This window comes from Ruditapes philippinarum, unplaced genomic scaffold (assembly GCF_026571515.1).
Source record: "Ruditapes philippinarum isolate M1 unplaced genomic scaffold, ASM2657151v2 ctg3808_1_1_1_1, whole genome shotgun sequence".
NCBI classification, from domain to species: domain Eukaryota; kingdom Metazoa; phylum Mollusca; class Bivalvia; order Venerida; family Veneridae; genus Ruditapes; species Ruditapes philippinarum.
Window position 1 is genome coordinate 117,292 of NW_026865608.1, and position 21,574 is coordinate 138,865.

The following is a 21,574-nucleotide window of genomic DNA, read 5'->3' on the forward strand; positions in this document are numbered from 1 at the left end:
CTCTAGCTCTTTGGGTTCTTTAAAAAAAGATTTTTTAAAGTTTTTACTATATGCATATAGGGAAAATCAATGACCCGCTGGGGCGGGGCAAATTTTTACCCAAGGGCTTTTATTTGAACAAACTTGGTAGACACTCACTAAAAGATGTTTCATGCCAAATATCTTAGCTCTAGCTCTTTGGGTTCTTGAAAAGAAGATTTTTTAAGTTTTTACTATATGCATATAGGGAAAATCAATGACCCCCTGGGGCAGGGGCAATTTTTACCCCAGGGCTTTTATTTGAACATACTTGGTAAACACTCACTAGAAGATGTTTCATGCCAAATATCTAAGCTCTAGCTCTTGGGGTTGTTTAAAAGAAGATATTTAAAGATTTTTCTTTCGGTTGCCATGGCAACCAGAGTTCTGCATGGAATTAAATTCTTTGAACAATTTTTAAAGGTGACCAACAAAGGAACATTCCTGTGAAGTTTGGATGAAATTGGCTCAGTGGTTTATGAGAAGATGTCATTTAAAGCAAAAGTTTACGGACGGACGGACGGACGACAGACGGACGAAAAGCGATCACAAAAGCTCACCCTGTCACTTTGTGACAGGTGAGCTAAAAATGTGCTTAAATTTTGGAACTGTTCATTAATTGAAAATCATTATTTCGTGCAATGAAACTTAAACAAGATTTGTTGTTGTCAATAGGCATTATGCCCCAAAGCTTACTTTAGGATTAAAACTAGCAATAAAGGCCAAATTGTACAGCATAAGCCAATCACAATGAGTGGTATTTAGATAACAAGAGGGCCATGATAGCCCTGAGGTCGCTCACCTGTATATAGCCCCCCCACCCCTCGGGCCAATTTTTACCCAAGGGCTTTTATTTGTTTATTTGAACAGACTTGGTAGACACCCATAAGAAGATGTTTCATGCTAAACATCTAAGTTCTAGCTCATTGGGTTGTTTTAAAAGAAGATTTTTTAAGTTTTTACTATACACATATAGTTAAAAACAATGACACCCCTGGGGCAGGGCCAGTTTTGACCCCCCGGCTTTTATTTGAACAAACTTTGTAGATATTTACTTAAAGATGTTTCATGCTTAATATCTAAACTCTAGCTATTTGGGTTTTTTTCAAAAGAAGATTTTTAAGTTTTTGCTATACACATATAAGGAAAATCAATGACCCCCTGGGGCGGGGCCAGTTTTGACCCCAGGGCTTTTATTTGAACATACTTGGTATACCCATTAGAACATGTTTCATGCTAAATATCTTAGCTCTACCTTTTTGAGTTCTTTAAAAGAAGATTTTTTAAGTTTTTACAATATGCATATAGGAAAAATCAATGACCCCCTGGGGCGGGGCCAATTTTGACCCCAGGGCTTTTATTTGAACAAACTTGGTAGACACTCATTAGAAGATGTTTCATGCTAAATATCTTAGCTCTAGCTCTTTGGGTTCTTTAAAAGAAGATTTTTTAAGTTTTTACTATATGCATATAGGAAAAATCAATGACCCCCTGGGGCGGGGCCAATTTTGACCCCAGGGCTTATATTTGAACAAACTTGGTAGACATTCACTAGAAGATGTTTCATGCTAAATATCTAAGCTCTAGCTCTTACGGTTCTTTAAAAGAAGATTTCTCAAGTTTTTACTATATGCATATAGGGAAAATCAATGACCCCCGGGGCGGGGCCAATTTTGACCCCAGGGCTTTTATTTGAACAAACTTGGTAGACACTCATTAGAAGATGTTTCATGCCAAATATCTTAGCTCTAGCTCTTTGGGTTCTTTAAAAGAAGATTTTTTAAGTTTTTACTATATGCATATAGGGAAAATCAATGACCCCCTGGGGCGGGGCCAATTTTGACCCCAGGGCTTTTATTTGAACAAACTTGGTAGACACTCATTAGAAGATGTTTCATGCCAAATATCTTAGCTCTAGCTCTTTGGGTTCTTTAAAAGAAGATTTTTTAAGTTTTTACTATATGCATATAGGGAAAATCAATGACCCCCTGGGGCGGGGCCAATTTTGACCCCAGGGCTTTTATTTGAACAAACTTGGTAGACACTCATTAGAAGATGTTTCATGCCAAATATCTAAGCTCTAGCTCTTAGGGCTGTTTAAAAGAAGATATTTAAAGATTTTTCTTTCGGTTGCCATGGCAACCAGAGTTCTGCATGGAATTAAATTCTTTGAACAATTTTTAAAGGTGACCACCAAAGGAACATTCCTGTGAAGTTTGAATGAAATTGGCTCAGTGGTTTATGAGTAGATGTCATTTAAAGCAAAAGTTTACGGATGGACGGACGGACGCCGGACGGACGCCGGACGAAAAGCGATCACAAAAGCTCACCCTGTCACTTTGTGACAGGTGAGCTAAAAATGCAAGTATTGAAGGATAGAAGTGTCACAGTCTTCGAATTAAGTTGTGAAAAAATTCAAACAGTTAACTTCATGTTAAATTCAAACAATATGAACAGACGATATGTCAATATATGGGATTAGAGCATATATTAATTGACTGTGTAAAAACCGTAGTCAAATATGAACATTTAAAAAAAAAACAAGTTTTCCTAACACAAATATATTCATTGTTCACAAAATTAAATTTATTGGCAGCTGCTATGCAATTTAGTTAGACAGTTCTGAAAATATTAGCATCGTCATGTGTTGCTTTTACTAGCAGTAGCAGAAAATGTAAATATAGTGATATCATAGGAACTGAGTATAATATCTAGATCTTGTGAAAACCAGAATGAGAATTTGGTAACCAGTTACCAAAACCATGAGACATGAATTTACATCTGTATTCACTAAAATGGCATTTTATCAATATTTATTCATATGATGAACATTTTAAACATGCCACAAAATCATATTTTCTCCAATTATATCATATTAGAAAACAAGAGGGCCATGATGGCCCTGAGGTCGCTCACCTGTATATAGGCCCCCCACCCCCGGGCCAATTTTTACCCAAGTGCTTTTATCTGTTTATTTGAACAGACTTGGTAGACACCCATAAGAAGATGTTTCATGCTAAACATCTAAGTTCTAGCTCATTGGGTTTTTTAAAGAAGATTTTTTAAAGTTTTTACTATACACATATAGTTAAAAACAAATGACAACCACTGGGGCAGGGCCAGTTTTGACCCCAGGGCTTTTATTTGAACAAACTTTGTAGATATTTACTTAAAGATGTTTCATGCTTAATATCTAAACTCTAGCTATTTGGGTTTTTTCAAAGAAGATTTTTAAGTTTTTGCTATACACATATAAGGAAAATCAAATGACCCCCCCCACCCCGGGCGGGGCCAGTTTTGACCCCAGGGCTTTTTATTTGAATATACTTGGTAGACACCCATTAGAACATGTTTCATGCTAAATATCTTAGCTCTAGCTCTTTGAGTTCTTTAAAAGAAGATTTTTTAAGTTTTTACTATATGCATATAGGGAAAATCAATGACCCCCTGGGGCGGGGCCAATTTTGACCCCAGGGCTTTTTATTTGAAACAACTTGGTAGACACTCATTAGAAGATGTTTCATGCTAAATATCTTAGCTCTAGCTCTTTGGGTTCTTTAAAAGAGATTTTTTAAGTTTTTACTATATGCATATAGGGAAAATCTATGACCCCCTGGGGCGGGGTCAATTTTGACCCCAGGGCTTTTTATTTGAACAAACTTGGTAGACATTCACTAGAAGATGTTTCATGCCAAATATCTAAGCTCTAGCTCTTATGGTTCTTTAAAAGAAGATTTTTTTAAGTTTTTACTATATGCATAATTGGGAAAAATCAATGACCCCCCGGAGTTGGGCCAATTTTGACCCCAGGGCTTTAATTTGAACAAACTTGGTAGACACTCACTAGCAAGATGTTTCCAATGCTTAATATCTTAGCTCTAGCTCTTTGGGTTCTTTAAAAAAGAAGATTTTTTTAAGTTTTTACTATATGCATATAGGGAAAATCAATGACCCCCTTTGGGCGGGGCCAATTTTGACCCCAGGGCTTTTATTTGAACAAACTTGGTAGACATTCACTAGAAGATGTTTCATGCTTAAATATCTAAGCTCTAGCTCTTACGTTCTTTAAAAGAAGATTTTTTAAGTTTTACTATATGCATATAGGGAAAATCAATGACCCCCCGGGGCGGTGCCAAATTTTGACCCCAGGGCTTTTATTTGAACAAACTTGGTTAGAGACATTCACTAGAAGATGTTTCATGCTTAATATCTAAGCTCTAGCTCTTACGGTTCTTTTAAAAGAAGATTTTTTAAGTTTTTACTATATGCATATAGGGAAAGTCAATGACCCCCCGGGGCGGTGCCAATTTTGACCCAAGGGCTTTTATTTGAACAAACTTGGTAGACACTCACTAGAAGATGTTTCATGCCAAATATCTTAGCTCTAGCTCTTTGGGTTCTTTAAAAGAAGATTTTTTAAGTTTTTACTATATGCATATAGGGAAAATCAATGACCCCCTGGGGCGGGGCCAATTTTGACCCCAGGGCTTTTATTGAACAAACTTGGTAGACACTCACTAGAAGATGTGTTTCATGCCAAATATCTAAAGCTCTAGCTCTTAGGGTTGTTTAAAAGAAGATATTTAAAGATTTTTCTTTCGGTTGCCATGGCAACCAGAGTTCTGCATGGAATTAAATTCTTTGAACAATTTTTAAAGGTGACCACCAAAGGAACATTCCTGTGAAGTTTGGATGAAATTGGCTCAGTTGTTTATGAGGAGATGTCATTTAAAGCAAAAGTTTACGGACGGACGACGGACGGACGGACGCCGGACGAAAAGCGATCACAAAAGCTCACCCTGTCACTTTGTGACAGGTGAGCTAAAAACTTATCATGTTTTAAGTTTCAGATGTAAAGGTTACTTCAACATGCTAATTATGCTAATAGTAATTAACACAAATAATAGAAAACAATAACAGAATAAAACACGTACACTGTTTGTCAGTGGTGATACATGTTGGAAGGATTGTGTGTCTCTTTATTCTCAGTTCTTTATAGTAAAACAAGAGTCTTGATAATGTACAATATTCTAAGTTCAAAAAGGGCCATAACTCTGTTAAATTCATGTTAAAATTATGGGCCTTCAATATAGACTTCCTTTTATGCTCTCAAATATGTGTAAAAACTTTCAGCTCATTCCCCACGGTAGTTTTGAAGATACCAACTTGCATGCAAAATTCTAACTAAAGTGTGTTGAAGCAGTCACTGACATGAGTAAAATAGCTTTCTCTGTTCTTCGAAAAGTCAAGCTAAAACTATGCAAAAACACATGACATTGAATTGATCTCTCCTTACAGATTTACTCACCACAGCTCTTTACATAGTTATCCATAACTTCCGGCTGTATTCCATATGGAGCACCCTCACATGGTCCTTGTTTCCTGAAGTAATTCTGTATAGTCACCTCCTTGTCTAATACCTCTGCCACTGACAATGACTCTACAAACTGTACAAAACCTAAAACATAATAAAACTTACTGCTTATACATATCATATTAAAAGAAATTTTCAAAAAATTTCTAAACAAATTTCATTCATATTAAGATTTCAGCAAAACAGAGAGAAAGAGAATATGTGACACTAACATTTTCTTCCCAATGTTGCTACAACATGGTCTTACTAAGAGAAAAAAGGTAGAAAAATATAATTTATGCCTTAGTAAACTTAACCAATCACCTAAAGCTTGAGGTTCATGTCAGATAACAACACACTTAATGAGCCGGGTCACGACAAAACCAACATAATGTGTTTGCTACCAGCATGGATCCAGACCAGCCTGCGCATCCGCGCAGTCTGATCAGGATCCATGCTGTTCGCTTACAAACTCTATTACAAGTAGAGAAACTGATAGCGAACAGCAAGGATCCTGATCAGACTGCGCGGATGCGCAGGCTGGTCTGGATCCATGCTGGTCGCAAACCCATTATGTTGGTTTTGTCATGACGCAGCTCAAATGTTGACGATATCAAACAATACATGAGAATGCCATGAGAAATGATATGTGTGAGACTGATTGCATTAAGAGAAGAATTTAAAATGACATAAAAAAGCGACAACCTATCTTCTTAATTCCACTCAAATAAATAATCTATATGGAATTTTTTTCAAAAAGAAATCAAACTTACATTGCCAAGAAAAAAATATTGTAGACAGTATAGATTCAAACATTTTAACTCAAACAATAAGCTACAGGATAGACAAAATTGCTTTTTATGTTAAAATATAACATAGTTTTAAACATCACATGTGTTTGTGGTTGTGGAAGGAGAGAGAGAGAGGGAAAATGTCCTGGGAAAAAGGACAAGGCAAATGCCTTGAAATCAAAACATTCAACTAGTTTCACTCACCATGTTTTGTGCTAGTGGCGAGAACTTTATAAGGGGTCAGCTTCAAATCCAAATTTTCTTGTCTCAGAAGCTGAAAAGTGAAAGCTCTATTTGAACACTACATCTATTAGGATGAATATATTAACATAACCTTTTGTTTGTTTGCCTGGTTTTAAGAAAGATTTAACACAATTTTGGTCGAATCTTTGTGGTTGATTCACTTAATCAGTTTTTCTGGATAAGTTACCAGTAAATACTAATCAATTTTTCCGCAAGTGACCGACTACTAATGATTAGTTGGTACCTACGCCCCAAACCCACCCCCCTCCCCACAAAAAAAGGGAAAAAAAGTAAAATATATATTTAGTAAAAGCATAGTGACCAATCAACATGCTGAACACCTGTGTAAGCGGAAAGATAGCTCATTCATAGAGCTGCGTAACAATATTCCAAGGCTCCCAGGTTCGAGTCCCAGTCAGGCTACACATTTTTCTCACCATGTAATACCCTCATTGAAATTTTGCAATTTTTTGGCATTGTGCACAAACTTCTTTACCTAACTTGGAAATTGTGGGTCAAATTCTATACCCAACATTAGCGTTATATTTTATAACTTTTATTTTACCTAACTCAAGCAAGTTCCAACATCTGTTTGTAACTCATCTAACACAAAGAGGGAGAAGGATCGATATTAGACTTATTAAGTTTCAACAAAAGTTTTCAGACATGTAGGACCATATACTTAGCTTTCTTTTCATTACAAAAACATTTCAGGTATGTTTGAAAAATATATAATAATCTTACCCTGTCCATCAAGGTAAACATCTGTAACATCAACTGGTCCTGTCTGAGATCATCACCATGTTTAAATATAGTAATATAACTCTTGTCATCTGTTGTATGGAATGCTAATCTACATGGCATTAAGTTACTCTAAAACACACAAACATAATGATATTGCAGAAAATAATCAGGAGGGCTTGAAACGTTTCAGATAATGAAAAAAAAAACCATGCACAAGTATCAAAATTTAATAAGAACTTTTTCCAAACTTACATATATTTTTAATCATGCCAACGCTCTTGTAAAGGTTTATCTATGTACACTTCCACCCAGGGCCAAGAATCAAAAGTTTCATCAAAATCTTTGCAACGGCTTAAGTTTTACCAGACATGTCATGTTAAGTGAAATTCTTGCCTAAACCTCTGGTAGTCATCTTCTTCAATGGACCAGAAAATTTTTATTAATAATAATGTTACATATAAAAAATGATATTTTTCAGGTGTATTTGATGTCAGAGTAACTCTAGTGAGATTCCATGACTCCTTTTCAATACTGGTTCAAAGGTATAACACAAAAGGTCTGTTGCTTCGAAAGCAGAAATTGTGAGTTAGTAATTACCTTAAACAATGAAGCTGACTCTGGGCTGATGGCATTCACCTTTATATCAGGATCCAGTGGGAGGGGTAATGCTTCAAAATCTGAGAAATTTATCTTACAAACTTCTGAATCTTGTAATAATGCCTGGAGTTTTTCAATCTGTAATGTAAAATAAATATGTACATTGTATATTATGACAACATGACATTCAGATAGTGATCATCAAATATTATTTATCAAGGCACCTGTGCATCTTTTAAATACATGTACAACTAAATTATAGAATTGCTAAAATTTGAATTTAAGAACTGGACTCATTCTTTGCAAATACATGTATAAATCTAAAATGACTTCTTATCTATACAAAATGATTTTTGGTGTGAAACATATTGACATTCTATGACAAGTTCAGTATCACACTACAATCACCAGCTTCAGATACCTGTTATAATTTCACAAGAGACATATAGGCATTTCTTATTGAAAGTCACACAACCAAAGTCAGGGCCATAATTATGACAGTTTTCCAGTTTTATTGAAGATCTCAGCTGCCCTTTTTTTTGCAATGTTTCAGACACAAGCAGACACCCGAGTTGAATCACTGACCTTACATATATATTAGATGGCGCAATAGATTCCTCGTGTCATTGACAAGATTCAATCCCATAATCACAAGGGTCAAAAAGTGATTTAAAGTCAGTACCCTTAACCAATCAGTCATGGAAGCACCCAGTTTACGAAAGACCCGATAAGGAAACTTAGGAAACTTGATCAGTCTTGACAATAATATAAACGTTATGTTTATTTCACATTACGGCACTGACTTAATCCACTTTAAACCGCCAGAACAGTGAGCCAGAATATCGTGAAACAGTTACCTTTTTCTTACGGTTTCCACTCTCTCTCATGACCATTCTAACAAGGTTAACAAGTTTGTCCATAAATGTCTGTTGTCTAATCAACATAGCTCTCCTGTGACGACAGTCCTGACCTCCCTATAACAATCAAAAGTTACAACCATTATTTTAGTTACAAACAAAATTATAAATGAGTACATAAGACACTGATGCCCCCACTTCATTTGCCTTTATGACATATTTAGATGCGCGTATTTCATGAAGGTTAATTGTCATACATAAGTAATATGTATCAAAAGTGTTGAAAGTAATAAGTTTAAAATAAAGTATCATATTAATAAATGAATTTCAAAAGTCTCAGACTAAATACTCTCTTAATTAGACAAAGAATCGCAATATCAAATGTCACTGTGACCTTAAAATGAAAGGGGTAATCTTTTGGCCATGGGTCAATTTAACAAACTCCTTATTGAATGTAACAATGATTTTATGTTAGGTATCACTGTGAACTTGAACTTTGACTCAATGATAAAGTTTTGCTATTTTCTGAAAGGAAAACAATACACTACATTAACTAAAACATCATCAAGACATCACTAAATTGTCTGAACACACTATAGTAAATGTCTTACCTTAACTAAGACATCACTAAATCGTCTGAACACACTATAATACATGTCTAACCTTAACTAAGACATCACTGAATTGTCTGAACACACTATAATACATGTCCAACCTTAACTAAGACATCACTGAATTGTCTGAACACACTATAATACATGACTTACCTTAACTAAGACATCACTGAATCATCTGAACACACTATAATACATGACCAACCTTAACTAAGACATCACTGAATCATCTGAACACACTAAAATACATGACTTACCTTAACTAAGACATCACTGAATCATCTGAACACACTATAATACATGTCTAACCTTAACTAAGACATCACTGAATCATCTGAACACACAATAATACATGTCATACCTTAACTAAGACATCACTGAATCGTCTGAACACACTATAATACATGTCATAACTTAACTAAGACATCACTGAATTGTCTGAACACACTATAATACATGACTTACCTTAACTAAGACATCACTGAATCATCTGAACACACTAAAATACATGACTTACCTTAACTAAGACATCACTGAATCATCTGAACACACTATAATACATGTCTAACCTTAACTAAGACATCACTGAATGATCTGAACACACTATAATACATGTCTTACCTTAACTAAGACATCACTAAATTGTCTGAACACACTATAATACATGTCTAACCTTAACTAAGACATCACTGAATCATCTGAACACATTATAATACATGACTTACCTTAACTAAGACATCACTGAATCATCTGAACACACTATAATACATGACTTACCTTAACTAAGACATCACTGAATCGTCTGAACACACTATAATACATGTCTAACCTTTACTAAGACATCATGAATTGTCTGAACACACTATAATACATGTCTAACCTTTACTGAGACATCATGAATTGTCTGAACACATTATAGTAAATGTCTTACCTTAACTAAGACATCACTAAATCGTCTGAACACACTATAATACATGTCTAACCTTAACTAAGACATCACTGAATTGTCTGAAACACACTATAATACATGTCCAACCTTAACTAAGACATCACTGAATTGTCTGAACACACTATAATACATGACTTACCTTAACTAAGACATCACTGAATCATCTGAAACACACTATAATACATGACCAACCTTAACTAAGACATCACTGAATCATCTGAACACACTAAAATACATGACTTACCTTAACTAAGACATCACTGAATCATCTGAACACACTATAATACATGTCTAACCTTAACTAAGACATCACTGAATCATCTGAACACACTATAATACATGTCTTACCTTAACTAAGACATCACTAAATTGTCTGAACACACTATAATACATGACTTACCTTAACTAAGACATCACTGAATCATCTGAACACACTATAATACATGACTTACCTTAACTAAGACATCACTGAATCATCTGAACACACTAAAATACATGACTTACCTTAACTAAGACATCACTGAATCATCTGAACACACTATAATACATGTCTAACCTTAACTAAGACATCACTGAATGATCTGAACACACTATAATACATGTCTAACCTTAACTAAGACATCACTGAATTGTCTGAACACACTATAATACATGTCTAACCTTAACTAAGACATCACTGAATCATCTGAACACATTATAATACATGACTTACCTTAACTAAGACATCACTGAATCATCTGAACACACTATAATACATGACTTACCTTAACTAAGACATCACTGAATCGTCTGAACACACTATAATACATGTCTAACCTTTACTAAGACATCATGAATTGTCTGAACACACTATAATACATGTCTAACCTTTACTGAGACATCATGAATTGTCTGAACACATTATAATACATGACTTACCTTAACTAAATCATCACTGAATCGTCTGAACACACTATAATACATGACTTACCTTAACTAAGACATCACTGAATCGTCTGAATACACTATAATACATGTCTAACCTTAACTAAGACATCACTGAATCGTCTGAACACACTATAATACATGTCTTACCTTAACTCAGACATCACTAAATCATCTGAACACACTATAATACATGTCTAACCTTTACGTCTAACCTTTACTAAGACATCATGAATTGTCTGAACACATTATAATACATGACTTACCTTAACTAAATCATCACTGAATTGTTTAAATACACTATAATACATGTCTTACCTTAACTAAGACATCACTGAATTGTTTGAATAAACTATAATACATGTCTAACCTTAATTAAGACATCACTGAATTGTTTGAATAAACTATTATACATGTCTAACCTTAACTAAGACATCACTGAATCATCTGAACACACTATAATACATGTCTAACCTTAACTAAGACATCACTGAATCATCTGAAACACACTATAATACATGTCTTACCTTAACTAAGACATCACTGAATTGTTTGAATAAACTATAATACATGTCTAACCTTAACTAAGACATCACTGAATCATCTGAACACACTATAATACATGTCTTACCTTAACTAAGACATCACTGAATCGTCTGAACACACTATAATACATGTCTAACCTTAACTAAGACATCACTGAATCGTCTGAACACACTATAATACATGTCTTACCTTAACTAAGACATCACTGAATCGTCTGAACACACTATAATACATGTCTAACCTTAACTAAGACATCACTGATTCGTCTGAACACACTATAATACATGTCATACCTTAACTAAGACATCACTGAATTGTCTGAACACACTATAATACATGTCTAACCTTAACTAAGACATCACTGAATCATCTGAACACACTATAATACATGTCTAACCTTAACTAAGACATCACTGAATCGTTTGAACACACTACAATACATGTCTTACCTTAACTAAGACATCACTAAATCATCTGAACACACTATAATACATGACTTACCTTAACTAAATTATCACTGAATCGTCTGAACACACTATAATACATTTCTTACCTTAACTAAGACATCACTGAATCATCTGAACACACTATAATACATGTCATACCTTAACTAAAACATCACTGAATCGTCTGAACACACTATAATACATGTCTTTGGTTTTCTGATCTTTCTCTGATTCATGGTCCTCACTCTCAACCATCAAGTACCTGTAAAAACAATTTATAGTAAAACTTAGATAAACAACACTCAAGCTATACAATTTAAAGAGAACATTATTCATACCTATTATTTTCAAAAAAAATATTTTAAAAATTACAAGTTGTTGAAGAACCTAATTTTGTACTCTTGCATAAACTTTTACTTCTTTTTTTTTGAGAAAAAAAAAACCCAATTTGATGGCAAAGCTATATACAGAAAATTTGTCTTCATTGGTTCCAATATAAGATCCATTTTTTATTTCTAATTGAAGCAATCAACTGGAAATTATTTTTTCTATTTTTAGTAACAATACCCTTGACCATGACCCTTTGCTGCCAGGAGCAATCCAAAACAAGGTCAATACATAAGCTTCTATATACCAAGTTTAATCACAATTTCTCATTCCTAACTGCTGTTATGGATTGTGACCATCATAGTAACAAAGGGGTTATTCCAAGGGAGGTATTCACATAGGCTTACAATATACCAGATTAAATTACAATTAGTCAATCTGAACTGCAGTTATTGGTTTAAACATATTTATTTAAGCTCGATTGCGACTTATATTAATCACTTTCGAGTCTGCTTCCTGGAACCAACCAGTAATGGTGTCATATGAAGAAACATGGTCGTGACCGGAGTAGGGCTCGAACCCATGATCTCTGGGTTGAGAGGCAGACACCTTTACCACTAGGCCACCGCTCTTCTTAAGTTATTGACCAAAAACAACCTGTTCCGTGCCCATCATTCACCAATATAATAACTAGAATTAACAAATCAGGAGAAACTTTTGCGAAATAAAAAACATAATAGCATTAAAGTAAATTAAATGAAAACTTACCAGAAAAAATAATTTGCTAGACTAAGATTATGACTGGCTCTTGATATCAAAAATGTTGCCAAGTCCATCTGAAATAAAAACAAAGATAGTTGTTCTCAGAGCTTTAACAGTAAAACATTAACCATACTGTCTGTTAAATGCACATTGATCAATAAATTAAGATAAGACCATCCTAACAGCCACTATAAGGAACTGAAAAAATTGACAACATAGGTCAGATATATATCTTAAAGCTAGGACACCCATATGCAAAATTTATACAAACTTTACTGTACAGAAACTGAGTTATGGTATTTTTCTCAATTCAATCATGGACACTTTTTCAGAAATACAGAACCTTTAAATAATCTACAATATCATCCTAATAAAAAATGTTTCCCATTATTTTTTGGTTAAATATTAAATTAACAATTTGCATAAGCAAAATGAATGTTTCTACTCAAAATTTATGAAATATGTATAAAAATATTACCCAACCCCAACCATTTTTAACACGTGTTCCACCAACTTTCTACTTAGAGAGCCTAATTAAAAAGAGTTCCCTTAACCCATTACTTCATGAGCATTTTGTGAAAAATGGCTGTTTTCATTGAAAAGTCTCCCGTTACAAGTTCAAATTGCTATAATACTATAAAAACTGCTTCAACACTAATCAAACTTGGCACAAATGTTGACTGGACCATTGCCCTTGCAACAACATGCTCAGGCTTAAATTTTCTGTTACCATGGCAACGAAGGGACATCTCAAAATTGCCAAAAATCACTATTTTGCGTTGATTTTTTCCATCAAAATTGATTTCAAAGTGCTGCAACTTCTCAATGGATTGAGATAGAGTCAAATGCTTTTCAGCGTTGGTTACACGTTACCTTATGATCAATCTGGGGTCATTTACAGCCTCTCACAAGTCCAAAATTTTCTTGGCGATGAGGGGGACTCCTCCCCCCTTCAAACCCCCCCCCCAAACAGAAGGGGGCACATCCCCCTTCTGGCAACCCCTGATGTATCTTTTGGTTGGGGGGCCCCGCCGAAAAAGAGGTCACTTTTTTTAACAACATTTCTCAAACAAAAACAAGTGTTTGGGGCCTAAATAAGGCATTTTTTCATCATTTGAGACAACAAAAAGGGGGGGGGGGTGAAAAAGGCGTTAAAAGGCGTGTATATGAAGTAATGGGTTAAATTTACTCAAATGTGTGCCTGTTTCACTAAATTTTCTAGAAAGAAAATTGATTGATCTTGTAAAATACTAAATACTTCTATCGTGTAGTTATGATTTTATTACACTTTGAAAATATCAGGTACCATATTTGTTATTAGATTTAGCATTATTTAGCCAATAAATACAGTCATATATTAATTAAATAATTAAAATCAAACATGTTTTCTTCCAAAAAGGGATATGAGAGATACATAAATAATTTTAAAAGAAAACAAGAGCTGTCGGTAGGACAGCAACGCTCGACTATTCTAAGTGCTTGATAGTAAAAAAATGCTTGATACAGTTACCTCCTCCTGTTTACAGGTTGGAGTAATGATGGTGAACAAGTGTGCAAAGTTTCAAAGCCATATGTCAATGGACTTTGAAAATATTTTAACTATTACAAAAACTTTAACGTAAATTCTAAGTCGAAAAAGGGGCATTATTCTGTCAAAATGCTTGATAGAGTTACCTCCTCCTGTCTACAGGTTGGGATCAGGATGGTGAACAAGTGTGCAAAGTTTCAAAGCCATATGTCAATGGACTTGGAAAATATTTTAACTATTACAAAAACTTAAACGTAAATTCTAAGTCGAAAAAGGGGCATAATTCTGTCAAAATGCTTGATAGAGTTACCTCCTCCTGTCTACAGGTTGGGATCAGGATGGTGAACAAGTGTGCAAAGTTTCAAAGCCATATGTCAATGGACTTGGAAAATATTTGAACTATTACAAAAACTTTAACGTAAATTCTAAGTCGAAAAAGGGGCATAATTCTGTCAAAATGCTTGATAGAGTTACCTCCTCCTGTCTACAGGTTGGGGTCATGATGGTGAACAAGTGTGCAAAGTTTCAAAGCCATATGTCAATGGACTTTGAAAATATTTGAACTATTACAAAAACTTTAACGTAAATTCTAAGTCGAAAAAGGGGTAAATTCTGTCAAAATGCTTGATAGAGTTACCTCCTCCAGTCTACAGATTGGGTCATGATGGTGAACAAGTGTGCAAAGTTTCAAAGCCATATGTCAATGGACTTGGAAAATATTTGAACTATTACAAAAACTTTAACGTAAATTCTAAGTCAAAAAAAGGGGCATAATTCTGTCAAAATGCTTGATAGAGTTACCTCCTCCTGTGTACAGGTTGGGGTCATGATGGTGAACAAGTGTACAAAGTTTCAAAGCCATATGTCAATTGACTTTGAAAATATTTTAACTATTACAAAAACTTTAACGTAAATTCTAAGTCGAAAAAGGGGCATAATTCTGTCAAAATGCTTGATAGAGTTACCTCCTCCTGTCTACAGATTGGGGTCATGATGGTGAACAAGTGTGCAAAGTTTCAAAGCCATATGTCAATGGACTTTGAAAATATTTGAACTATTACAAAAACTTTAACATAAGTGGTTACGCCGACGCCGACGCTCGGGTGACTGCAATAGCTCTACTTATTCTTATCGAATAGTCGAGCTAAAAAAAAGTTGACCCTTCTGGGGTTTGAACCCACGGCCCTAAGTTTCAATGTATTAAACAGTAGTTCTAGCCTATTTGAAAACTCTTTAAAGCGGAGGTAATGCAAAAGGATGGTCATATCTTTAAGCAGTTAAAGAGCAAAAGTGTAAAATCTATTTTTAGCACAAGTGAGCCCACTTCCTCCATCTAGTTACAGGCCCATCAAACATATTTACCAACTGGCTGAAAGACATCAGTCAATAAATAAAGGATATATAAGGAAGTGTAGCCTAATGTTTTGCACTGCAGCAATTAACCTTAGTGATCCCCTTACTCATCCATAAGTTAGAGACCAACAAATGTATCTACCTACCAAATATGAACAACATCAATTATATTAATAAATAAAGGCTGAATAAGCATAAGTGTAGACATCAGTCTATTATAAGCACCGCGACCTTTCGGCCCGATTCTAAAAATCAGAAATAAATTTCTGAAATCAAAAAGTGACACAGTCCAGTTTAAATTCTGATGTGTCTCATGTATGTAATCACTTTTTCAAAGGAACCGGCTAAATGAATGATATTTTGGTTTGGTTTTAACACCAGTTTTATTGGTGCTTGAAGATATCAGGTGCCCCTTCTTGCATAAATTCAGGCATAAGTGGGCACCTGAGCAGAACCACTGACCTTCTGTAACCTAGCTGTATACCTTCCTCACATGAAAAAATTCAAAGACTCTGGCAAAATTTGTACCCAAAGTAGTAGAGAGACAAGAGGTTCAAATTTATCCGCCAACACCACTGGTATCTGAGTTAAAACAAAATGAGCTTGCTTAATATTTCCTTCAATTTCTAAAGTTTTACTGGAAAAACAAATTTTTGTCGACATTTTGCAAATACATTATCAGTTGATGACAAGTATACATTATTTTAGACTCTGCACTTATGAAACTATGTACACAAAATGTATAAGTTAACAAAAGTACTTTAGAACAAGAGGGCCATGATGGCCCTGAGGTCGCTCACCTGTATATAGCCCCCCCTCCCCCCGGGCCAATTTTTACCCAAGGGCTTTTATTTGTTTATTTGAACAGACTTGGTAGACACCCATAAGAAGATGTTTCAATTGCTAAACATCTAAGTTCTAGCTCATTGGGTTTTTTAAAAGAAGATTTTTTAAGTTTTTACTATACACATATAGTTAAAAACAATGACACCCCTGGAACAGGGCCAGTTTTGACCCCAGGGCTTTTATTTGAACAAACTTTGAAGATATTTACTTAAAGATGTTTCATGCTTTATATCTAAACTCTAGCTATTTGGGTTTTTTCAAAGAAGATTTTTAAGTTTTTGCTATACACATATAAGGAAAATCAATGACCCCCGGGGCGGGCCAGTTTTGACCCCAGGGCTTTTATTTGAACATACTTGGTAGACACCCATTAGAACATGTTTCATGCTAAATATCTTAGCTCTAGCTCTTTGGGTTCTTTAAAAGAAGATTTTTAAGTTTTTACTATATGCATATAGGGAAAATCAATGACCCCCTGGGGCGGGGCCAATTTTGACCCCAGGGCTTTTATTTGAACAAACTTGGTAGACATTCACTAGAAGATGTTTCATGCCAAATATCTAAGCTCTAGCTCTAACAGTTCTTTAAAAGAAGATTTTTTAAGTTTTTACTATATGCATATAGGGAAAATCAATGACCCCCTGGGGCGGGGCCAATTTTGACCCCAGGGCTTTTATTTGAACAAACTTGGTAGACACTCACTAGAAGATGTTTCATGCCAAATATCTTAGCTCTAGCTCTTTGGGTTCTTTAAAAGAGAATTTTTTAAGTTTTTACTATATGCATATAGGGAAAATCTATGACCCCCTGGGGCAGGGCCAATTTTGACCTCAGGGCTTTTATTTGAACAAACTTGGTAGACACTCATTAGAAGATGTTTCATGCTAAATATCTTAGCTCTAGCTCTTTGGGTTCTTTAAAAGAAAATTTTTAAGTTTTTACTATATGCATATAGGGAAAATCAATGACCCCCTGGAGCCGGGCCAATTTTGACCCCAGGGCTTTTATTTGAACAAACTTGGTAGACATTCACTAGAAGATGTTTCATGCCAAATATCTAAGCTCTAGCTCTTACAGTTCTTTAAAAGAAGATTTTTTAAGTTTTTACTATATGCATATAGGGAAAATCAATGATCCCCCGGGGCGGGGCCAATTTTGACCCCAGGGCTTTTATTTGAACAAACTTGGTAGACACTCATTAGAAGATGTTTCATGCCAAATATCTAAGCTCTAGCTCTTAGGGTTGTTTAAAAGAAGATATTTAAAGATTTTTCTTTCGGTTGCCATGGCAACCAGAGTTCTGCATGGAATTAAATTCTTTGAACAATTTTTAAAGGTGACCACAAAGGAACATTCCTGTGAAGTTTGGATGAAATTGGCTCAGTGGTTTATGACGAGACGTCATTTAAAGCAAAAGTTTACGGACGGACGATGGACGGACGGACGCTGGACGAAAAGCGATCACAAAAGCTCACCCTGTCACTTTGTGACAGGTGAGCTAAAAAGGACGTCAATGACTTTTCCTTTTTTAAATGATTCATGAATACATGATATTAGGTAAAGATATTGACAGTTTGATGGGAATGGCAAAGACTTTCAATTTTATATGAAAATTTGGTGTGGCATATACATGATAAGCTATTTAAAAACTACGTACGGATCCATCTATAAATACCTCTACACCTTAAGGAAAGTGTATTTTGGTCTATATGCCATGAAGTCATCTATACTTCAGAAATAACTATTGCATCAATTAAGTATAAATGACATTAAATGGACAAGTACAGAAGAAATTCAAAGAACATTGAAAAAGTCATCTCAATTTACATATTATTACATATGGTACCCATTGAAATAGTACAGAAAATTGTTCCAAATTATGCTCTCAGGAAAAGACATCTGTCTAATATTTAGCAGGTTTTATTACATTGTGCATGAAATCACTATACCAATGATTATACTGTACTCTGTAATATAGTTTATAATCATGCAAGCCAGTTTAATTTTTTTTACAGTGATGGTTCAGTTTTTATTCATAGAAGGTAGCACAAAATTTTTGCCAGGAATATTTGGTACAAACAGTCAAAGTTTCATTTCTGTAATATTGTCACCTTAGTCCAGTAATGGGTTAACTCCTTATATAATTGATAAGAATTAACCAATTACTGCACTGAGGTGACAAGTTATGGTGTTGTGTTGATGTATCTTTTACCAGGGTGTTTTTTTTTTCCAGGATTTTGGGAATATGACCCGTACCCACAGAATTGAGAATTTTTCAGCAATGTTTTGTTAAAAATTGGGAAAAATGCATGACTTTAATTTTGATTAAATGAATGCAAAGAATCACTTTCTAGGATGGCATCTTCAAACATTAAAGCACCATAACAGTGAAGAGGCCCTTATTTTCAAAGACTTAAAAATTTATTATTCAATATTTTTATTTTGTAACTTTCAATTGGGATTTTTTACCTGTGGATTGGGAAAATAATATACTATTTTCAATTGGGAATATGACTGAATATCGGCTATACAAGCCAAGTGAAATCTGCTAATGCTAACTGTGTATGAGATGATTTCTTAATGTAGATAAATACAATTATTTTGAAGTTTTTTCTTGGATTTACAGCACACCCAACATAATTTAGGTCTTATGGCACCCAAACAGGAAAGATGACTTTGGCTAACCACGCATGTTACAAACTTTAAGCAACACCAGGGGTGAAAACTACCTTATCTGCTAGAGCTGAGAAATGCATAGACTTCAGTAATTCCAAACCATTTAGTTGCCTCTTACAATCACACAAAGATAAACAGTAGCTGAAATTCTGATGCCTCAACCCTTAAAGAGGGAATTTTAAAGAAAAAACAATTTGTATCATTACCATATTTCTATTCAGCTACTTCTAAGCTTTTTTCTGATATAGATAATTTCTGAGTAAAATGAATGTCTTGGAAAAGGAATAATCTTTGCACAGTGGACAGCATTTCCTGGTAAAAAAATTTCTTAAAAATGTTCACGTAAAAATTTATATATTTGGAGGCTAATTGCTCAAAAGTCCTAAGGTGTCTTTCCAAAATTACAGATGATAAAAGATCAGGGGAAAACAAGATGAACAAGAGCTGTCCGTAAGACAGCGCGCTCGACTTTTTTATTGCTTGCCAATAAAAAAAGTTTTTGCAGTAAAAGGCAATACAAGAATCTCTGTATTTTTAAAGTGAACAATGGCCATGAGCATTAAGATATTTAGTGAAGAATTATTTTACTGAATTGTGTGATACCCTTGAACACTGCAGCAAAGTTTGAAATGTTTAAGTCAAAAGAGGGCTGGTAAGAAAGAAAAAAAAACTGAGTTGAGCCTTAAATAAATTTAATAGTATTAAACCCACTTTGAGAGAATAAGGTATTTTTACGTCACTCAGAACACCTTGGTAAATGACATAATAACATAATTTTTCAAGAAATCTATGCCAAGGAAGCAGTATATTTTTGTACAATCAGCATAATATATAGATTTGACTTTGTATGTGAAAGTATTATAGTTACCTTATAATACAAGTAATAGATAAATTTTATCAAGCTTTTTTAGATGTTGTCAGTTGGTCACAAGTGGATCTCTTTCACACAGGCTGTGGGTGACTGGTTACTTTTCGTGGGTCCACTATGTAGATAATGCGTTGTAAACTGATATTTGAATTACATGAAGGAAGTTCAATTCATTTATTTAATGTCATGCTAAATGTTCATGAAATCGTGACATTGAGTATATTTTTACCAATTGGGGCATCTCGTTGAACACATTCATTCTCACTATCTTCGAATGCTCCTAATTTCTGTATGTAAGCACAGTGTAGCATCACGAAACTGAATATAAAGTTATATGATTTACTGGTAAAATAAACTAGTTGTTTGATACCCTTGAATATTACAGCAATGTTTATATGACATAATTTATGGTAAAGTGAACAAGTGGATAGGAATGAATTTTTTTTAGATTTTTTAAGTTTTTTTAGTGCTTGCCTATAATACAAAACATTGACAGTTAAGGGCCATAATTCAAATAAAATCTTTGACAGAATTACCTTCTCCTGGACATGTTTGGGAATCATGATTGTAAACAAGTATTCCAACTTCAAATTAATATCTCAAACAGTTCAGTCAAAAAGTGGACTGGTACTAAAAACTTAACCAAGATTCTAAGTCGATAAAAGGCCTTAATTTTTAAAAACAAATCCTTGACAGAGTTACCTTCTCTTGCGTACAGATGGGGGTAATGATGTGAAAATAGCATTAAAAGTTTCAAAGCAATATCTCAAAGGGTTAAGGCAATAAGTGGATTTTACCCATATTCAATGTATTTTCTAAGTCAAAAAGGGGCATAAATTCTGTCAAAAACCTTGACAGAGTTATGTCCTCTTGTCTGTTGATGAAGGTCGTGATGGTAAACAAGTATGGTCAGTTTCAAAGCAATACCTCCAATGGTTTTTGAAATAAGTGAGGTGGTACAAAAAACTTAACCAAGCTCAATACACTTTCTAAGTCAAAAAAGGGCCATAATTCTGTCAAAAACCTTGACAGAGTTATGTACTCTTGTCTGTAGATGGAGGTTATGATGGTGAACAAGTATGGTAAGTTTCAAAGCCATACTTGTAATACTTCTGAAATAAAGTGGGGGTGG

General features: G+C 34.5%; 1 protein-coding gene across 1 annotated transcript in view; it reads right to left on the reverse strand.

The window, feature by feature from the left end:
- The window catches only part of LOC132729727 (phosphatidylinositol 3-kinase catalytic subunit type 3-like), a 56,309-nt gene that overhangs the window by 11,205 nt on the left and 23,530 nt on the right, over positions 1–21,574 (reverse strand). Inside the window, exons 11-17 of the mRNA XM_060715552.1 lie at positions 13,178–13,245; positions 12,242–12,344; positions 8,604–8,720; positions 7,747–7,884; positions 7,150–7,278; positions 6,367–6,436; positions 5,327–5,476 (exon numbers count right to left, since the gene is read on the reverse strand). Coding sequence (XP_060571535.1) covers positions 5,327–5,476; positions 6,367–6,436; positions 7,150–7,278; positions 7,747–7,884; positions 8,604–8,720; positions 12,242–12,344; positions 13,178–13,245 — 775 coding nt within the window. The remainder of the gene's footprint in view (positions 1–5,326; positions 5,477–6,366; positions 6,437–7,149; positions 7,279–7,746; positions 7,885–8,603; positions 8,721–12,241; positions 12,345–13,177; positions 13,246–21,574) is intronic.